This window comes from Ursus arctos, unplaced genomic scaffold (assembly GCF_023065955.2).
Source record: "Ursus arctos isolate Adak ecotype North America unplaced genomic scaffold, UrsArc2.0 scaffold_27, whole genome shotgun sequence".
In the NCBI taxonomy this organism is placed as follows: Eukaryota; Metazoa; Chordata; class Mammalia; order Carnivora; family Ursidae; genus Ursus; species Ursus arctos.
The window spans coordinates 37,556,933-37,578,374 of NW_026622952.1; the positions used below are offsets into that span (position 1 = coordinate 37,556,933).

At 44.2% G+C, this 21,442-nt stretch overlaps 1 protein-coding gene across 5 annotated transcripts in view; it reads right to left on the minus strand.

The window, feature by feature from the left end:
• FAT1 (FAT atypical cadherin 1) overlaps positions 1 to 21,442 on the minus strand; it is a 122,336-nt gene that overhangs the window by 91,556 nt on the left and 9,338 nt on the right. For all 5 annotated transcript variants that reach the window (XM_026508654.4, XM_026508651.4, XM_026508652.4 and 2 more), the window contains exon 2: positions 13,144 to 16,426. In XM_026508654.4, coding sequence (XP_026364439.2) covers positions 13,144 to 16,408 — 3,265 coding nt within the window. In that variant the 5' untranslated portion in view covers positions 16,409 to 16,426. The remainder of the gene's footprint in view (positions 1 to 13,143; positions 16,427 to 21,442) is intronic.

Here is a 21,442-nt window from a genome sequence, read left to right on the forward strand (position 1 = left end):
AGGCCCGGGTAACAAAGGGAGACCAAGACCAAGGGACAGTTTCAACAAATTTGTTATTTAGATGCATTCATTTAAGCAAGAAAAGTATTTTTAGTTTTGCACACTTTATTCTCCTTCAAACAGCCTCATCGTTGGGTTCCCCTTAATTCCACTCGGCTTTAGAAGGAGGTTTGCTTCTCAGCAAACAGCACCCCATCAACAGAAACAACCAAGGACTTCACATAAACACAAATAGCTTTTTAAAAGGTTACATCTATAGGTGCTCAATTTAATCCAGGAAACGGACAGTTTCAAAGACTCTGTGAATCTCCAGAAGTAATCACTTCTTTGAAGCTTTAGGAAATTCAATACTGATACCAACAAAAACAGATCCTACTAATCTGAGAGAGTCTTTCAAAAGTTCAAAATTTGCCACATAATGTACGATATAAACAGATATTCATCTTTTATATCAGAAGTAGGGGCACGTGGGTGGTTCAGGCAGTTGGGCAGCTGCTTTAGGCTCAGGGCATGATCTCAGGGTCCTGGATCGAGTCCCACATCTGGCTCCCTGCTCAGCAGGGAGTCTGCTTCTCCCTCTGCCCCTTCCCTCTTGCTAGTGCTGGCCCGCGCGCGCGCGCGCTCTCTCTCTCTCTCAAATAAATGGATAAATAAAATGTTAAAAAAAAAAAAGCAGATAGATAAAATCTTAAAAAAAAAAAAAAAAGGTATCTTTCAATCCAGAACACAACAGCTAGAGGCAACAGCAACAGCACCACTCTACGGCCCAAGAAAACAGCAATGCCTCATCCAGTATTATCACCTGGAAAGTCACAGATTTTAATATTTCTAATCCTAGGCTTTGGTACTCAATCTGACATATTAGGTTGCTTCTACAGAGGACGAAATATAAACAAAAGGAAAAAGTATTGCTACTGAAATGTTGTTATGGATATTATTCTAATTTTCTTGTTTTTAGCTATTTCAGAGGTACAGAAAATGAGGGCATTTTAAAGGGAAGAGCAATTTTAAAGAACAGGCAGTCCTCTGTCACATACGACACTTCCCCTAGATACAGAAAGGAAATTCTCATCGGGAGTAGAGAACAAATTCAAAAGGTCTTTCCCAGTAATAGTTACTGATGGGTTTCTTTTTAATATTGTGGAATAGCCTAACTCATGTTCACATCAGACTCATCTGTCAAGTGCTTGCTGGGCCTACCACGTGCCAGGAACAGTTCTAGGCACCAGCAATCAGAGCTGAGCAAAGCAAAGTCCCCACCTATACTCATCAAGCTCACATTGTAGAAGAAAAATGACAAAAGCAGATTTTTAATATGCTAAAATCACTCTTGACATACACTGTATGTAAAACACCATTTAAAAAATCATGATGAGCCTTTAATTAGAAAACTTTATATTCTATAGACGTGATGATCTCCTTAGTGTGACTTCTTTCTAAAATCAACAGCACTGAGCTAATTAAAGCCAAACATGGGTATTACGCATGTTCATACTTTCCTAATCAGCTTTCATCTTCTACACAAGGCAACACACTATTAAGAAAAAATACTTGTGTTAAAAAAAAAAAAAAGTTTAGATCAACCCTTTAAAAGTGACTGAGTTCCATTCTGATGCTTCACCCAATAAACTAACTCGGTATTTACACAGCAAATTCATCTTTCTTCCGTTAAAAATGTAAACACCTTCAGCTGAGCAACGGATCAAAAGAACAACATTATGTGACAAACATTCACTGGGTTTATCAAAAGATGAACATCACCGAGTAAGTATTTACTAAATACCAGCTGTGTGCCAAGCACAGTCAGAAGACAGGAAAGCCGTCTGGGAGTCCTGATGTCAAGCAGCTCTAAGAGGAAAGGCGTGAATAAAAATATCAAGAACTAAAACCAAATGAATTTCAGAGGACCTTTTAACTAAGAATTTATGGTGGGACTGCTTTAAAATACTTTAAAGTACACCAACTTTAAAGTCATTTTCCAAAGACCTGCTTTTACTTTCAACTAACAGAATGTCTTCAAGTTATGATAAAGAAAACATGACTTCATGAAAGATTCCAAAATCGCTGTTGACAAAAACTCCTCTCCAGGGGTCAAAAAACATACCGACTTGAAGTGATGTGAATATCAATGCCCATAAACCACAGATCAGAACATTTTGCCACATATGCGTTTATTCCATCTATCACTGTAAAGCTGTTTAATGCTCCTTTTACAATGGCAGGAGAAAAACCACCCTTTCATTATGGGAAGAGCAACCGTTAACAATAGGCATTATTTTTCATTTTTTTCTTTTGTACAGAATAAGGGACTATTTACAAAACTAAAATGGTTTATTAATCCCCAAATGCTCTGGTTTTTAAAGTCCATTTAAATACAATCCAGTCTGTGAAGAAAGTTAACTTTATGATTAGAAGTCTTTCTGACAGATGATTTTACTTTAATAAATAAAGGCATACCAGCTGAGCAACAGAGGGTTTCCATGGTAAGCTGGCAACACAACAGATCAGATCCCGGCCTAGAGGGCTGCTTAACTTAAAAACAGATATATTACGTATTATGTGTATTGCAATTATTTTATTATAATTGTCTTGTACACTTACACGAGGAGACAGAGCTCTCTGAGGATACAGGTTTATGAAGAACGACAGGCTACTGTACCGCTTGGAAGGAGTCTTGAATGACAGACTGTCTTGAATCATCTCAAGCACACATACAAGCATACATGGAAGTGGCTGCTACTCGTCGACTGTACATGCTGACCTCCCTCACTTACAAAACAGCAGTGACACCCACCGTGTAATAAGCACATGTTACACTAAGAGCCATGAAGTGTATATAAAAATAGGTGTAGGCTGTTGTGGCTTTTTCAAATGCATGTCACTACCACTGTCACTGTCGTCATCACCACCGTCACCGTCACCACCGTCACCATCACGTCACCACCGTCACCACCACCGTCACCACCACCGTCCTCACCCTTCTCCTTGCTATCTGGTCCCCCTCAGGAGAACTCAAGAGGACTGGCAGCCCGGAACCTCTAGAAGAGAGGGACATAAGACCGTGGATTCAAGGACACAGACTGGGTCAGCTCTTCATGAGCCTCCCGCTACTACAACCAAATCTCGGTCTCTGAAGACAGAATGCACAGCTTTCCACAGATTTTCAAGTTTCTGTAACGTCAAAACTATTAAGAACCACTGGAAGTCTAGAAACAGACAGGTGGTAGAGGAAAGGTTTCTCCCAACCTATGACCACCATCATTAATATGGTATAATCAGTTTGCCGAGCAAACGAGGGCTACACACTGCCATGTCGGCCACTGTGTTTAGGAGAGGCTAGAAAAGGAGTTAAGACTAAGCTGTCCTTGAGTTCTGGGAGACAGACAAGAGAAAGGTAAACAATACCCCGACATGTGACAGAAGAGCATACAGAAAGTGCTCCTGGAACAAAGCAGACTACCTGTTTCAAGAGAGGCAACAACGGCTTGTGAGGCTGACCTAAACAATATTTATTGAGTGCCTCTTTTATGAGTCCAGTGGTTATTAAAGGCTTAGCATCCACCCACACAAGCTGACAATTCAGAGGAAACAGGACAAATAAAGATTCGCACGAGAGTGATACTTACAGCAATATAAAAAAAAGTACACACAAGAAAAGAAGAATGAGCTCCATAAGAAGGAGAAGGCCAGTCAGGAGAGATTTATTATGCAGAGTCGGGGTTAGTAAGAGCCGATCAAGTGGTCAATGCGTCACCCAAAGACAGGGAGACAGGACACAACGGGTGGAGCAGGGGGAGGGCCTGGCTTCATTTGGCTAAAGCACAGGATGATTGGGAGTGAAAGAGCGAGCACAGACAAGTGGGAGACGGACGGAGGTCTGAGGGCCCAACAGCTTATGCAAAAACCTTGGGCTTTATGTAAGGGAGACACCAAATGGTTTTAAGAAATATCCAACGAGAGATGAACACCTCTGCTTCGAGAGTCATGTCTATACTACCATAATAATCTCAAAGCACCACACTTCAAACCCCATCAATCTCTACTACACTTAACACACACACACACGATCTCAAAATTCAATGGCACAAGGTCAGTATGTACCATCGTCCCCATCACTTGTTGAATATTCAGAATTTCATACAGGCCCTACATGAACACAGCACATTACCATCTAATTTTACTCATAAATTATTGTGACGATCCAGGGAGACAGCTCAGGAAAAGAGCTTGAAATAGCGCTGGTTCACGGTAAGCATTCAATTACTGTGGCCCATAATTATATACGAAGGACGAAGAAGAAAGCTCACCAGCGATAAAAAGATAATATAGTTAAATAACCACAAACGAGAAAGAAATCTTAAGAACTACAGAAACTGCTGGGTAACTTTTATCAAAAAAGAAAAAAAAAATCAATTAGGCTGAAACTAAAAAGACGACAATCCTGAAGAATGTCTTCCAACAGGCCAGCTCGCTCAGCCACGCGGAGGCCTGGCCACGGGACGGGTTCCACACCGCTCCGACACTCTGGGGAGGTCACCGTGTAGCCGGCAAGGCAAACTCACCAGGGAGTTGACCCTGGAAGCGCACGTGCGAAGTTTCCTAGACTCACGTTACCGCCGTCGCACCTGGTAACTGCCGACTCGGCAAGTACAGGCACGTGCCCTTCGAGAGGAAGCTCTCCAAGCACACTTATTCCCAGTAACGAAGACACGAAAGACTGCTTCGTGGCAGGATGTCTTGGGCAGCACGCACGATTTATAACCAACACGCTTGATTTTTTTTTTAAGGGCCATAAAGGTAATTGCAAAGTAACAGTGTACAACTTATAAGCGAATAGATAATAAAATCTTGACAAACCCAGCCTTATGAATAAAAATAATCCATAAAGTCAAAACAACAGGAACTCAATGGTTAAAAACCAAAATCCAACAATGGCCAAACCCCTAAAGTTCTAAGATCTATTCAATCCTCATAATTGGGCAAGGCAGGCAAGAGGACGGGGGGAAATAAATGGCCAGATATTAGCTGAGCATTGAATGTCTATACACAGGGGCCACTCATCAGGTTATGAACACTCAAGTCTTCAACGAGGCTTGGAACATAAAAATGGTTCCTTGCCAAGAGGGCTGAGAAGGAGAACAAGGTCACTGGCACAAACCAGATGGCCGTGAGGACAGATGCTGAAGCCAAGACCTCAAGGAGAACAATGCCAGAGAACAAGGACTATCAGGAATGTGATTCGGGGGGGAAGTAGGGACTGTAAGTTAATGTCAGCTATTTGTTCAGTGGGTTAAAATTGGTTTTAAAGGTTAGCCAGGACCCTAACTACCATCTAAAACATTGTCTTGATGAGAAAAGGTTCCAATTAACATATAGTTATGGTATAGTTCACACCAGCAGCATTTTTATTTGTGAGACGACTGGACCTTCACAACTGCAAACATGGGGTGCCTGGGTGGCGCAGTCGTTAAGCGTCTGCCTTCGGCTCAGGGCGTGATCCCAGCGTACTGGAATCGAGCCCCACATCAGGCTCCTCCGCTAGGAGCCTGCTTCTTCCTCTCCCACTCCCCCTGCTTGTGTTCCCTCTCTCGCTGGCTGTCTCTGTCAAATAAGTAAATAAAATCTTTAAAAAAAAAAAAACAAAAAACTGCGAACAGATAAGACACTAGACAGTGAAACACATGGTCTGTGCTCAGCATGACCCCCCCCCCCACACTAATAATCACTTCATTGGAATAATCTTAAATTGCTTAAATGCCACCCTACGTATTTCTAAAATTCTGGTCACTTCAACATGCTAAAGACCAATATGCCACCTTGAGAAGAAATGATGGAAGAAGATCGTTAGATTCAATACTTCTTCAAGACCAAGCCTCAACATCTAGAATTCAAGTCTCCAGCCCAGCTCGGTTCAACCCAGTTCAGTCCAGAATCCCACTCAACTAGTAGTTTTCCGGGGCAACTGGGGTGGCTCAGTCAGCTATGCGGCTGCCTTCGGCTCAAAGTGGCCTTAAGCAAGTGACTTCGCTTCTCTGTGAATGTTCCCTCGTCAATAACATGGGGATAACAGTATCTGCCTGGTAGTCGTGACAAATAAACAAATATACACAGAGTGCTTAGAACAACAGCTGACGGCGGCAGTAAGTGTCGGTGCCTTATTCTACTGATGCCCTTCATCCTTCTCATCATAATCACTGAAAGCACACAGCCAAAGAGAGCATATTTTAAGTTGTTTCTACTCTATCCTGTCCAGGTTCTGGCCCTGACACTCCCTTTAGGATTATGTAAAGGCATGGCAGGGCTCCCCTCCAACTCTGCCTCACAACAGAAGACCACCTGTATTTCGGCCGCGACAGACTGACAACCCAACTCCTCCCCCAACCAGTATTCCATCAGGGCTTAGCGCACCAACCTCTTAAATATCCTACAAATAACTAAAGAAAAGCAGATCTGTTTTCTCTTAAAACAAAATGAACTTCCTTAGGATTCCTAATTAGATTCTATTTTCACCTTAACATCCTCCAGCTTCAGAGGCGGCTCCTGTCCCCAGTAGGAATTACCATGCCCTCCCTGCCTGGACTCAGGGCCGGCGCCTACCTCTCTCTCTCTCTCCCTCTCTCTCTCTCTCTCTCTCTCTCTTGCGCGCGCGCGCACACACACACACACACACGAGCCGACTGTTCCTCTTCAACACAGCAACAGCACATTATCACAACACAACTTCTGCCAAGCCCTGATGTTCACTCTCACTGGGGCTAAGAAATTGGTTTCTTTTCTGTTCAACTTTCCAAGGACGAGAACAAAAAGAACAGGACAGCAGCTGCTGCCACATTAGACAGGAGATGCCCCTTCACCGACACATCTGTGAACTCCCTTCGGGCCTCCCCCCCAGTCTCTGTTCAAGTTCCTGCTGCCAGGAATTCCAGACCCAGCTCCAGCAGAGGCAGTGGGTCCCTCCACAGAAGACCACACTCCTAAGGACGGCCCAGCTCTGAGCCACTCTTCCAGACTTTTGGTCCACTGGGGGCCATTAATATCGTCCTTTGCATTCTACTTGCTCTCAGGACAACAGGCCCTAGGAAAAACACGGGTCCCGGCTGTATGCCTGATATTCTACTTTAAGTTGGGGAAAAATTGGGGTTTTTTTTTTTTTTTCCTTTAACTTAAGTAATTAGATAATAATTAAATATTCAGACTTCTGCCAGATCAGAAAAAAGTCCCAGAAACATTTTCCCCTTTCCCTGATGTCAACAATAAGGTCAGCCTGGACTGGGATTCCCTTCTGGTCCCACTACACAAATCCGTTCATTCTGTGCCCCCTAACAAAGGAGAGCCAGGAGCCAGTCCCCAAATGGGTAATCCAGGAATCCCTCATGATGTGAATGTAACCATGTTCTCTTCCGAAAAATGTCCCTATTTTCCCTCCCCTATTTCATGAATGGTGATTTATCTCATTGCAACAGCTGTACTTCCATATTAATTCTTCCCAAGCCTTTTCACTGAAATGTAAATTTCAATTCTGAAACCACAATGGGGATTCGAAGAGCAACACAGCATTAGTAAGTTTAGAAATTTGCTCTTATCTTAAAGAAAAACATGGTCTCCCCCAAATAAGTCGAAGTGGAAAGGGGAAACACTCTTACTGGGCTGCATTATAGTAACAGCCAGAAACTGAACCAAGGTACTCTAGACCGAGGAGAAAACGTACTGAAGGCGTCGCAGTACAACACATACATCAGGGGAAGAGACCCCCAACTACCAACAATTAAAAAAAAAGATCTGCTGGCCAAGCATTTTTTCTAGACATTACCTTAGTTCAAAGGTTAACAAGAAGCTGCACCGTTTTCCTGATGCTCAGGTAATAATTAACTTGGATGTATAGTCTCGGCCACCAACGCGAAGCTGCGTTTATTCCATAAACCCGCAACAGGGGTATTCCAGGTTCTGTTCCGCTCAACTCGGAAGCTTACAACAAAGCAACCGGGCACACATTTGACCTGCGCATGGGGGTGAATGCTGAGAAGTATCAAGTCAGACAAACCAGAATCTAAATGTGAAATTACGCATGCTTCAGAGACCCTCTGCTAACATTTCTGTTAAATCTGTTTTATGGCCACCCCTGTAGGTTTTTCAGGACACAAATGGGGGGGGGTAATTTTAATTAGAGCCCAGCAGATTGGCTCTCTAACAAGACCTATTTTCCAAATCATTTCTCACAAAACCGCCAAACCTGAAATGGACGAGCAATCCTGTGGGCATGGATTGGTCGGAACGGTTCACCAACGGTTTTCCTCTCCAGGAAAAGCACGTGATACAGCGAGAGATCATGAGAGGAGTCAAATGACAATCACCCCACACCGCGGTTCCACATCACCTCCCCCCACACCGCGGTTCCACATCACCTCCCCCCACACCGCGGTTCCACATCACGTCCCCCCACACCGCGGTTCCACATCACCTCCCTGCAAAGCCAGAAAGCAAAATATGTGCAAAAGGCAGAGCTAACAGGACCGCACATTTGGCTACATGTTTTAGGTAGTTCATAGAATTTCTATTTCAAAAAAAGAAAAAAACTTAAAAACTACTTTCAGGGGATGTTTCCAATTTAAGTCGCTTTTTTTAAAGAACAGGACCATAAAAATAGTAAGAACTAAATTCGGACTGCTGAATATATTCTCTGTTCTATGAAAAGAAAACAAATGATACACCTATTTGACAATGCTGAAATAGGTACAGTACCCAAAAAACTTCTCTGTATTATTCAACCAACACTACAGTTTAAAGTTAAGTCAAAGGCAGGAAGCGAACAGTTAAGTGGGCAGCTTCTTGGTCCTGCACAGGCCCTTGCGAATCAGCCCAGTAGGACATGCGTCACCACAAGACAGAGAAACAGCACGAAAGAAACGGGCAATGAACAGCGTCTGAAGTTCTGGAAAAGTGCTCTTAAAGCTGACCAGAGCCAGACCATCTCCACCTCACACTGATTTTTAGTGTCCTGTCCTATGGGGCCCCCACCTGCGTTCCTGAACTTCTCCTACTTTTTTTTCCATCAGACAGGTACCTCTCTCCACGCTTTCGACCTGCACTAGGAATTCGCTACACAAACCCCCAAAAATAACATATCTAATTTTACTATTTCTACTGCACAAAACATACTGACTTCTCCTGAAAGAATTCTATGCTATGATGCCAACTATCTTGCCAAAAATCTCTAAAATAACTCAGGCTGATAATCCTCTAAAATAACTCGGGCTGGTAATTCTTTTGCCAGAAACACATCTTACAATGTAAACAGGCCAATGTGTAAATACTGTTAAATCACTTCGATTCGACTCCAAAAAAAATAAACATTAATCTGTGTATTAAGTACTTTTTTTGGTAAAGCCGAAGACCACAGAACAGATGACCAAGAAATTTCCACCTTTGCACCTTCAAATCTCATTATCTATAGACATAGACAACAGTTTCTTACACACTTACAACCCCACTGTCCACAGTCTCACTTCATCCCCTCACCCCCTACCAAGTTACCACTAGAAAACTCCGGCACTGCCATTCAGCTCCAAAAACTACTATAGATTTCAGAATACGGCCTTGTTTGGTTGGTTGTTTCCCCTTTTTCCCTGGTAGTAAGAGTATCCCAATCTCTTAAATTTATAGGCAAAAAAATACTCATTATTCTAAATGAGTCTTTAAAAAGCAACAATAGGGGCGCCTGGGTGGCTTAATCAATAAAGGGGCCAACTCTTGACTCAGCTCCCGTCACCATCTCAGGATGGTGAGATCGAGTCCCACATCAGGCTCCATGCTGAACGTGGAACCTGCTTCAGGTTCTCTCTCCCTCTCCCTCTCCCCTTCCCCTGCTCACGTGTGCTCCCTCCTCCTCTAAAAAATAATACATAATACACACATAAAAAGCAACAATAAAAATACTCTTTCCCCTTGAAAAAAAAACCCAAAAGGCAGTGCTCATATAATTTACATTACCTGATGACTTAAATTAAGACTGTGGTTCTATTTTCTGTCTCAACTTCAACTTGTACCAATTCTTTTTAGGCTTTCAAGAGTGACTTTAGAAAAGGAAAAAAAAAAAAAAGTAGGAATAATCGTCCTTAGGAAATTCACAAACATACTCATTGTTTTATCCGCAGTTCTTAAATTCTGGGTATTCTTCCATGTTGACACTGTACCTGAAAATTTGAATTAATATTGGAGGGTATAACAAAATATATATATATATCCTATTCTTTGGCTGAGTGACTGAAAGAAAATAGCATCACCAACAGCAGCCAGTTACACTATTATTTTAAAATCTGGCTCTAACAGCCACGTTGTGTCCCCAGGGGTGAGCACCTAATCTCCGCTGGGCCACCCGAGACCCACCCTGAGCACCAGCCTAGTCCGCCGTCCCGTGTCGTCCCCACCCCGCCAAGCCCCCAGTCCCACCTCTGCTCGCACAAGACGAGGGGAAGGACGGTGATCCAGGAGAAGCTCGCCAAACTGCGAGCACACGTGTGCGCTGGCAGGAAAGAGGTGGTTCACCAGACAGCTAGGGCGGATGATAAAGTACTGCCGCTCCGCCTGAAGAAGGTAGGGGAAACACGATCTCCGGGATTAAAGGAGGGACTGTGTTCGCAAACCAAGGAACACGGCTCCACTTGGCCAACGCTGACGTGCCAGCGTCCCCAGCAGTGACCACGGCCGTGACAGACCCTGCTGAGGCACCGCCCCTGACAGAAATGCCACCCAGCATCTCAAAGCAACCGGGTGCGGACAGTCTGACCAGTTCAGGAGGACGGGCTGCCACTCGGCCCGCACAACCTGTGGACGGAAAAGCACCGCTTGCTACCGGAGACCAGGATGACGTGGACGTCCCAGATCGCGGGCAGACTTAAGAACAAAGCAAAGTGAACGCAGACAACGTCCGAAGGAGACAGAACCTGAAGACGTGGCTGGCAACTGCTATTTTACGTTAGCACGTCCTTTGTAAAATGCCGTTCAGGGGTCCGATAAAATCTAGAGCTCTCAACATTTTTATGCCCAAGCCCCTTGGACTCTGCAGCTCTTTTCAGTTTTTGCTTAGACACAATTCATTCTTTGCAGCTAATGGAGCTGAAGAAGCCTGGGAATAAAGTGTGAAACAAGGTTAATAAAGTCCTTTGCCTAGTATACGGTTGTATTTCTTATGCCGTCGACACTGATTTGTACACAGAAAGCAAAGTTGTCTACAGAAAGCTAATCACGGCACGTCATATGACTGACAATCTCATGAAATCTGACTGAAGATGTTAAATGGCAGTATAAGGTAAAAACATAAAAATGGGGCATTTTATACATTAATTACACTGAAATTTAAAAACAAAGAAAACATAAATCTCTAAATAAAAATTTTTTTTCTGGTACTTTAGACAAGTGGTATATAATCCATAAATACATGTAACACACGCCAGTGGTACATAACTCACTAGAAATAAGAATCCCCTGGGAAAACAAAAGTACATTAAAAATATCACAGCCTCTAAAATAACTCGTTTCTAGGATAATTATATGTTTCTTGTACTTTATACATATTAGATGTAGGCATGGTTGGGGGGTGGGTATTAACTAAAGAATTTATTTGTGGTATTACTGAACATAAACTTAAAGTTTCAATGTATTAAGAAAAGCATCTTTTCTTAGAATGGATATGCTCCTAAAGGAAGCATCAAGGAGATTAACAAACCGAACTCCATCCATGACAGTGCATCCGGCACTGTGATTACTACCCAATTTCCTTCTACTTCCATGCCCGTTCTCAGAGGGCCGACATTCGAAGCCCCATAATCATTAATTTACTCCTTCTTTCAACATTTAATGAGCAGCTTCTACATGCCTGGTACTTCCTGCTAGGCCCGAGGACAGAACCGGCAGGAGCTAAAAGCCTGTCCTGAAAGATGGTTTGGGGCTGAATTGTGTCCCCCAATATTCATGCGTTCAAGTCCCAATCCCTCAGAACACTGACTTGGAGATAAGGACTTAAAAGAGAGAAATAAAATGAGGTCATCAGTGGTCCCTAATCCAACAGGGCTGGTGTCCTTTCCAGAGATTAGGACCCAGACATACGCAGGGAAGATGGTTTGAAGACACAGGGAGAAGACAAGACAAGGAGAAAAGACTCAGAAAAAACCATGCCAACACCTCCAACTTCGACTTCTAGCCTCCAGAACTGTGAAACCATCAATGCCTGTGGTTTAAGCCACCCAGCCTGTGCACTCTGCTAGGGCAGCCCTCAGCAAACTAGGACAAAGGTTCACACTCCACTGGGCAGACAGACACACAGCCATTCTGTGAAAAGCAGCTCCATGAGAGATCTGCACAAAGTGCAAAACAACACACACTCTAGCCTCAACTGGCTGTCTTGGATGTTCTGGTTTTAGGCTCTTATTCCAGGGGGAAGAGTAGCGTAACAAAGCATTCCCACCATTCCCAAGACACGAATAGACTCTAACACATGCTGGGCAGCCCTCCCACGTTGTTTCACTTTATCTCCCATTCGTCTTGCAGCCATTTCGAGTGTCCCCATCTTACAGATGAAGTCAGTGTCAGTAAGATAACTAACTTGTCAAGATCACCCTGCAAGAGCCAAGTCCCTTCAATGCAACGTCGCACTGCCCTGCTTCTCTCTCAAACAAAACCTGGAGGACCTCCTAAGGAAAGCAGCCCACATCAGGGAAGCTCCAGCAGAGCGTTCTCTCTGTGCCCGGCACTGGTTCGCAGGTGTACCATCACCTCGAGAAGGCATGCTAGCAGTGGGAGGGGCTGTTCTAAGTCTGCAGACAGTCTGGAACGGTTTCGCAAAGCTACAGCGAAACCACAATGATGCTTCTGATAATACAGAGCACAAACTTAAAGACCAGTATCAGTGGTGATGATGTCAATTTTCCCCTGCCTGTTTTTTTTTTTTTTAAACTCATTTTATGCCAAGTCATTCACGTTCCTTTGGTTCCAAACGCATTGCTAACTACGCACAGAGACACCTGTGAAAGGACAAAAAGCATGCACGCAACTTCTGTGTTGAGCCCTGAGAGGCCAAAAGGGAACGTTAAAGCAGCTAGCGCGGGGCAGAGATTTCCTTTAGGAAAACCAGAGTAATAACGTATTTACCTGTTTCTTCATCTATTCTGAAAACCCCAACACCGGAACCATCTCTAATGGAATAGCGGACCTCCCCGTCTCTTCCTGTGTCCTCATCATGAGCAGATACTGTCATTATGGAGAAACCAACAGGGACATCCTCTTTCACGACAGCCTTTTCCACGAAGCTGGAAAACACTGGTGGGTGTAAGTTCTCATTCACATCAATGACCTCCACCTCAACATAGCAAGTGGAAGACAGAGACACCGGCTTCCCTTTGTCTTTGGCCCTCACGGTGAGATTATAAACTTGCTTCTTCTCAAAGTCCAAATGCTGTACAATCCTGACTGCTCCGCTGAGTTTATCCACATCAAAGTGTCCTTCTCCGTGATCCAGAAGACTGTACCTCACTTGGCTAGACGGACCTAAATCAGGATCAGAGGCCTCCAACCACATGATTATGGTTCCTTCTGGAAGGTCCTCTCGAACTTTCACACGGTAATTAGGTGGCATGAATTTAGGTGGGTTGTCATTAACATCCTCTAATGATACTTTCAAAAGCACAGTGGAAAGCAGCTGGGGCTCCTCTCGAGCTTGGTCCCTGGCCTCAATCTTTAAGTAATGCACATGCTGTACTTCCCGATCCAAAGGGTACGTGGTTTTAACAACTCCAGTCACGCTGTCAATGGAAAATTTATCTGTGTCTGTAAGAATAGAGTAGGTCACATGTCCATTTGGCCCTAAATCTTTATCTGTGGCTTCAACCTGGATGATTTCACTATTTATCTCTTTGTCTTCGCTCACTTCAACAAAATAGCTCTCCTGTAAGAACTCCGGGGGATTATCATTGGCATCCAGAACTCTGACGTCTAGGAGACGCCAAGCGGCCTTCTGTGGTATTCCAAGGTCAGAGACCGTAATGTTCAGGGTGTACTTGTCTGTTGTTTCACGGTCAAGTGGCGATAAAATTTTTAGCATTCCAGTTTCCGTGTCAATAATGAAGCAACTGTCTTCATTTCCTCCAGAAATAGCATAGACCAGTTTCCCATTGAAGCCAGTGTCAAGGTCAGTAGCATTCATGAAAATTATGCTGGAACCCACTGGACGGTTTTCCTTTACCTCAATGCCGGCTGGAAGGGTACTTCTGAACTGAGGCGCATGCGCGTTGACAGAGTGGGAATCAAAGAAAATATCCTCGACCTCTCCCTGACTGTGTAACTTATTCGCCTGCAGGAGCTTCTCCGCCAGCATCTTGGCCACGCCAGTCTCTTCACACTGCAAGTGTACTGGCTTGCGACTGGCGGCCACGGTCAGGTTGATGTATGACGGTGTGGCGAAATTTTCTCCATCTGTAGCTGTGATTCTCAGGCTGTGAAAGGACACCCTGGTCCCTAAGCCATCCAGGAGCGACCGCTTTAGGGACAGCACCCCAGAGTTGGGGTTTAAGCTAAACAGATCCAGGTCATTTCCGGCTTCAATCTGGTATCGGACCAACTGAAGTTCATCGGCATCGATGGCGGAAACGGTAGCTATTTGCTCCCCCACACCTAGATCCCTGGGAATCGTCCCCTCACAGTTGATCTTCTCAAACAAGGGCGTGTTGTCATTCAAGTTACTCAGAGTCACCGTGGCAAGGACTTCAACTTCCCGGCGGTATGGCAAGCCCCAGTCTGACGCCCGAATCCTCAGAGTGTAAACTCGAGGCATCAGCTCGTAGTCCAAGTCTTCTGAAGTACTCACGGCACCAGTGAAATGGTTAATGACGAACGGCACGTGATTTAAGTTTGCGATACTGTAGGTCACATAGCCGTTCTCACCCTCATCCGGGTCTACGGCACTCACGCTCATGACTGTCGTCCCAATGGGCACATTCTCGTCAAAAGATGCCTTGTAAGCAGTCTGGGTAAATTCAGGGGGATTGCTATTTGCGCTTAAGACTTTAACCAAGACTCTGGTGGAGGCTCTTCTGTCACTTGTTGTTACTTCGAGTTCAAAATGGGACGCCTGCTGTCTTTTAATTGGTTCTAAAATGGAAATGAGACCAGTGTTGTGATTTAAACTGAATTTAGCTTTTCCGGGTGTACTTTTAAAAACATACCTCAAATGAGAATAACTAGGCGTGGCTTTCACCATGACCACGGGTGTATTGGAAGGAGCAAATTCACTGATCTCTGCTCTATAAACATCCTTTTCAAACTTGACCGGGCCAGCTTTGAACTGCGGAGAAGTCACACGAATGACTTTTACAGAAGAGAACTGGGGAGGAGTCCCTTTATCTTTAGCCTGTAGTGTCAGATTGTAGCCAAAAGGATGACTGTCCCAGTCGATGGCACCCACAGCTTTGACTTTATATTCTTTGCTCCCCGGGGAGGACCGCACCGTTCTAAACTGTTGAAGGAGGTCACCGGCCACAATGCTTAAGGAAGCTATTTCCCCATTGGGACCCTGATCGCAGTCATCCACCGTTACGAATGCGTATGTTGGGTCCTTGTCCAGCTCTGACGGGGACAGCGTCACCGCCGTTAGGACGGGAGCACATCCATTGGCCTGCTCCACGTGGACGGTCAGCTTGGCCATGCTGCTGACACCACTGCTTCCGTACAGTTTCATGCCACGGTCCACAGCAAGAATTTCCAGTTCATAGAGCTTGGTCTCTGCGTAATCGAGTCTGCCAGTTAGAACTACTGCACCACTGGTTGGGTGAATCGCAAACATGTCTGTTCGGTCTTTGAAACTGTAGTAAAACTCTCCATTGGTTCCTATGTCTGCATCTGTGGCACTGACTCTTGCAACGCTGGTCCTTATGGCTGTGTTCTCAGGCAAGGAAACACTGTACGAGGTGGGTGAGAAGAGCGGTCTCAAGTCATTTGTATCCAGCACTTGCACCCTGACCTTTGCTCGTGCTTCAGCATTAGTATTCTTTTCAACTGCTTTGACTATCAGGGTGTAATGGTCTTTCACTTCTCTATTCAGAATAGCTGTATTTCCTCCTTTGGTCCTTATTCTTAAGAAGCAAAAGTCCCCAAGAATGTACTCTTCGGCTTTGAAAAGGTTTTCATTGTCTCCGGAGACAATTTTGTACCTTAGCTCCCACAGTGGGTTTGTAAGGTAGATACCCATCTTCAGGGGATGCCCCACATAGGTTTTCGCGGCAGAGTTCTCGTGCACAGTGACGTTGTACTGGAACTGCGTAAACTGGAGAGGCGTCTGGGCAAGGGTCTGGCTTCCATCACCATCTCCAAAATGCTGGAGGAGGAGGAGCAGAAGTGGAAGAAAGACCAGGGGTCTCCCCATCGCTTAACCCTCAGGAACCTAAAACAGAAGAAAGAAATAAGAATCATGACCTCAAAGAAATAAAACAAACAAAACAGTGTAAATTTGTTCTGTTAGTTTGTCTGGGACCTTACGGATTAATAAGTACTGCGGTACATCTGCATGAAATATGAATACATGCAGTAGTTATTAGGTTTTTCCCTGTTTTCCAAGTATCAATACCTCTAATACGTCTGGAATTACTAAGTTTAGGAAAAATCTTTTTCTCATACTTTGAAGACTCAAGTTTAAGAATCAGAAGGAGCATCAGATCAAAGACTGCCGACTCAGGGGCGCCTGGGTGGCACAGCGGTTAAGCGTCTGCCTTGGGCTCAGGGCGTGATCCCAGCGTTCTGGGATCGAGCCCCACATCAGGGTCCTCCCCTATGAGCCTGCTTCTTCCTCTCCCACTCCCCCTGCTTGTGTTCCCTCTCTCGCTGGCTGTCTCTGTCTCTGTCAAATAAATAAATAAAATCTTTAAAAAAAAAAAAAAGACTGCCGACTCAAACAACTAAGTTATAATCTTATATTTAAATCTTCAAGGCAAATATAACCAATTGTTAACAAAAGGAGATGACAAACATTTTTTAGGTTTACTCACACACAATAAAATAAATGCCCCAAAGCTCACAAATTTAATGCCACTTATAGTATTCTAAGCTCAAGAAGCTCTGAACAATGAATTTAAAACAAAAACTCTGAAAGGTGGTTTCATGTGACCTCCCATAATGACACTGTGTAAACTCCTTTCAAAATTTATCATGAAATTATTTCTTTATAAGAGTAATTAAATTCACTCCCTACAAAACGTAAGGGTTTACTGTCCTGTTTAGCACCATAACTACTTAAGGGTATTAAAATAATTATAAAATAATTATATCACTTTGATACTGAGGTCACTTCTACATCAACATGAGTCAAAAAAGAGTCCATTTACAAATGGGAAACCAGCAGCTTAATGTCAAACAGAACTTTTCCTAAGTCAGCAAAGCAAATTTCACCAACCGCATCAATGTTTTCTCACCGCTATCAACAACCAGTGTTCACAACTGAATACAAGACATACACATACACACACAGCTAAAGTATCTAAGCTAAACACACGGAAGGGGCCCAATCAATGCAGCAAGATGGCGGGCCCTCTGGGAAGGTCGGAGGGTGAGACAGAAGGCAAGGGGGCATTTGAGACAGGGCCGCCTCTAACGTGGGAAGGAAGGCCAGTGGCCTGCTGGGTGAGTAGGACAATTATTTTCAGACCAACTATTCCTCTACATGCCAACAAATTCACCTTACAAATCAACGGAGCCTCACCACACATCCCAGTACTCAGCAGAGGACAGCACCGCACCCGGCAAAGGAACTCTCGGATGAAGATTAGCTAACGGGAGTCCCACCCAAAGGTGAAAGCGGCAGCAGACTGCAGGCCTGGTTTAACGGCCAGCTGAAGTTAGCACGGCATTAATTTAGTGTCTCAACTGTGCCACTGCCAACTCTGCCCATCAGTCATCTCATGAGGGGAAAAAGGAGAGTCCTGATATGCGCAAACCAAGAAGCAGCTTAACTGATACCGAATTACGCTGCAGTTGGGCCCCTACCTTGTTCCTTAGCTATCACGCCACATCCTCAGCGGAGAAAGCCAGGAGACTACAGAGATTTTTGGCTTCCAGGAGAATAATCATCATTTAAACAATAAGAAAAACGGTTTTCTCCCCCAAGTGATCTCTTCATTTGGTCAACAGTTCTAATATTCAGAGAAATCTTAATTTTGTCATGATCCAATAATTTTATCAAAACAAGGGAAAACTTCAATTCGACCTACAGGTATTGAGAATCTGCTACCATGTAAGGTACGTGGAACTAAAGACCATTCCCTGATCCTAAGGCATTTACAGACTAGGGACAGTGTGTGTGTGTGTGTGTGTGTGTGTGTGTGTGTGTGTGTGTTTGAACATATATATAAACAGCGCTTTTAAAAACACTTAAAAAGCTGTCAAACAAGCACTGTCTTTTGTTTTACAGGATTTGTTACTGCTATCTACTTTACAAGTATTATGCCAAGATTCTATTGTAAGCAATTAAATTATCTTTGCTTAATTCTACATATAAAATATTATGCAGTCATTAAAAAGAATAAGACAGCACTCTCTATGTTGCTATGTGGAGATCGTCCGATATGTTAACTGGCAAAACGAAACTGACCCCATTTATGTTTGTAAAAAGGGACGGGAGACGAATTGTGGGCACAGGACATGAATGTGCTGAAAACTGAACAGAAAAATTCTGGATTAAAAAAATAAACGGTCAACAGTGGTTAACTTCCAGAGAATAGGCAGCTGGGGGAATGTTCACGTTACATTTTCACTTTTCTGAATTTCTTAGCATAGCTGCATGGTATCTGTATCAATCATTCATTCACTCCTCTCACCCAATTATTTGATTTATTCAGTGAGTATTGAATGAACCCCTGCTATGTGCTAAGAACAGTTCTAGATGCCGGGGATACAAAAATGAGCCAAACTAAGCAATAAATCCTCATGGAAGACATATGTTTCCTGGTGAGAACAAGCAAACAGTGTGTATCACGTGCTGACGACGAGGCAATAAGGAGAAAGCAAAGAAGGGAAGACACTGTGGTCAGGAACCGGAAGGGAAAGAGAGAACCCTAAATTCCAAAGGCCCAGGAGGCATTTTAGGATGTTCAGTATTATTCTGGTCTGAACCCACTAAAAGCCTGTTGGATCTTCTTCATCTCACACCACACACCCCCTACCAAAAAAAAAAAAAAAAAAAAAAAAGTTTCCAGACATTGCCAATGTTCCCTGGGGCTCAAAATCACCTCCAGTAGGGAAGCAGGAGTTAGAGAAACAGCAGAGACCACTGTGGTGGGGGCACAGTGCGTCGGGGGAGGGCAGTAAGGGAGATTTTTTTTTTTCCTATAGATTTTTAATTTTAGAAGCATTTTAGATTTACAGAAAAGTTATGAAGATAGTTTCCCCTGTTGCTCACATCTCACATTATTCTGGTCCACTCGTCACAACTCATGAACTAGTACTGATAGACTGTTAGTAACCAGCTAGAAGACTACTGCACTAATAGAGGTGACAGGCCTTGGTGGCTTAGCCCAGAAATGCTAGTGCTGGGGGTGGGGAGCAGCAGTCAAATTCTGGATGAATGGGGGGGGGGGAGTGAGAGGAGACAAAGGGGAGAAAGGAGACAGGTATCAAGATTCCCAGGACTGGGTGCTGAGCATGGAGAATGGAGCTGCCAGGCACTCCCCAAGAGGAACAGGATCTAGAGATTAAGATCAGGAGCTCAGTTTTGGAAAGTTAAGGTGGAAATACCCACTGTTACCCAAGTAATGATTTCAAATGGGCAGGGAGAATTGTGGGAGAGGTCCAGCCTGGAGACACAAATGTGAGAACGGCCCGAAAATACAAAAGATATTTAAAACCACAAAACTGAATCATATCACCCAGGGAGAGAACACAGATGGGGAGGAAAAGAAAACCAAGCACACAGCCCTGATGCTCCCCAAGACTTGGAGGACAGAGGAGGAGAACCAGCACAGGAGACGGGCACAGTCACTGATGCACAAGCAGGAAACGGTGGCGTGGTAAAGACAGGACAGGTCCAATAGTCTTTGAACAGCTGAAGCCGAACATTAGGATGCGCAGACGACCCATAAGAACTGGCTGGTCCCGCGCTGCGGCACGCACTGCTGGCTGGCCCTGGACGCCCTCTCAGCCCGTAAACCCCGGCCAAGGGAAGACCCAACACATCACCATACTGTGTCTGTTCTCTCCCCACTGCAGCTCAGCCACTCAGCAGGACCATGGGCTCTGCCCGCACCCCCCCCACGGCCCCATTCCCGCGCCTGGACCACCTTCTGCAGCGCCCCCCCCCCCCCCCGCCAGCTCTGCTCAGGGACGCCTCAAAGCTGGACCACACTCATCACAGAAACCTTTCCCACCCCGGAACGTCCTGGCTGACAGAATGCCGCTGTGATCAGAATCAACTATTAAAGGCAATCCTTTTGATTGGGAGGGAAAAAACCCACTTTTAAGTAGGAGATACTGTTAACCCTTAGTAACAGAACCCAGAACTGTGAACTCAGGTTCTGCTATAAAATGCCACGATCCAAGAACAGTGGCTGGTCTTCTCTGCAGAACACACCGGAATGTTGAACGGAGAAGAAAAAAACCCAAAAAAGATACTAGTACCATTTCATCTGAAAAGTACATTACCTAGAGTTCATGCTTATAAACATTAACATGATTTTAGCCAAAGGCTACACTTTGATAGTTAGAAGGTGATCATAGTCCTTGAACTCACAGTAAGTTAGGATTTCTATGCATTTTCCAGAGTGAAAACCAAGAGTGTTTACTTAGCTCAGCCCTTACAGAAAAGGGCCTCAGGTCCACAGCTGAGATACCTTTAGCACAGATTTCTGAAAATCCATAAATAAGTGAAAAATAATTTTCCTAGTAGAAATCAGATATTAACACGCTCATATTTCTTCATTAGGGAGACCTTCATGTCAACTATTCCAAGTCAATGACTGTGACCACACATTCTTCACAAAACAGAACCCAGCCCCGGCACTGGGAACGTAACTGCATCAATTCAAATACTTAGATCTAAAGATGAAGATTCAGAAATGTTTCATACGCTCCCGAGACAGGATGAGGGGAGAGGCAGCATTACACATGCATAAATTCTATTAAATGTTACACATTTACTATTTAGAGGTCCCAGGTCTTAACAGCCCATTAGTCCTCCACGCCACAGGGAACAGTATCAATTCCACGTATGGTGACAAAATACACAAAAATATTCACATGAAGAACTCTGTGTTCTCCCTTAGCGTGTTCTCCCACATACTCCCACTCTGTATCAGCAGCAGTAAGAGCGTCACTAGAGTTGAACTTATTACTTTAATTCAGAGCTTAATGTTCAGTTTGAATAGTGTCACATTTTTAAAGTATTTTTGAAGATGTCTAAACTGCAGGGAAGATA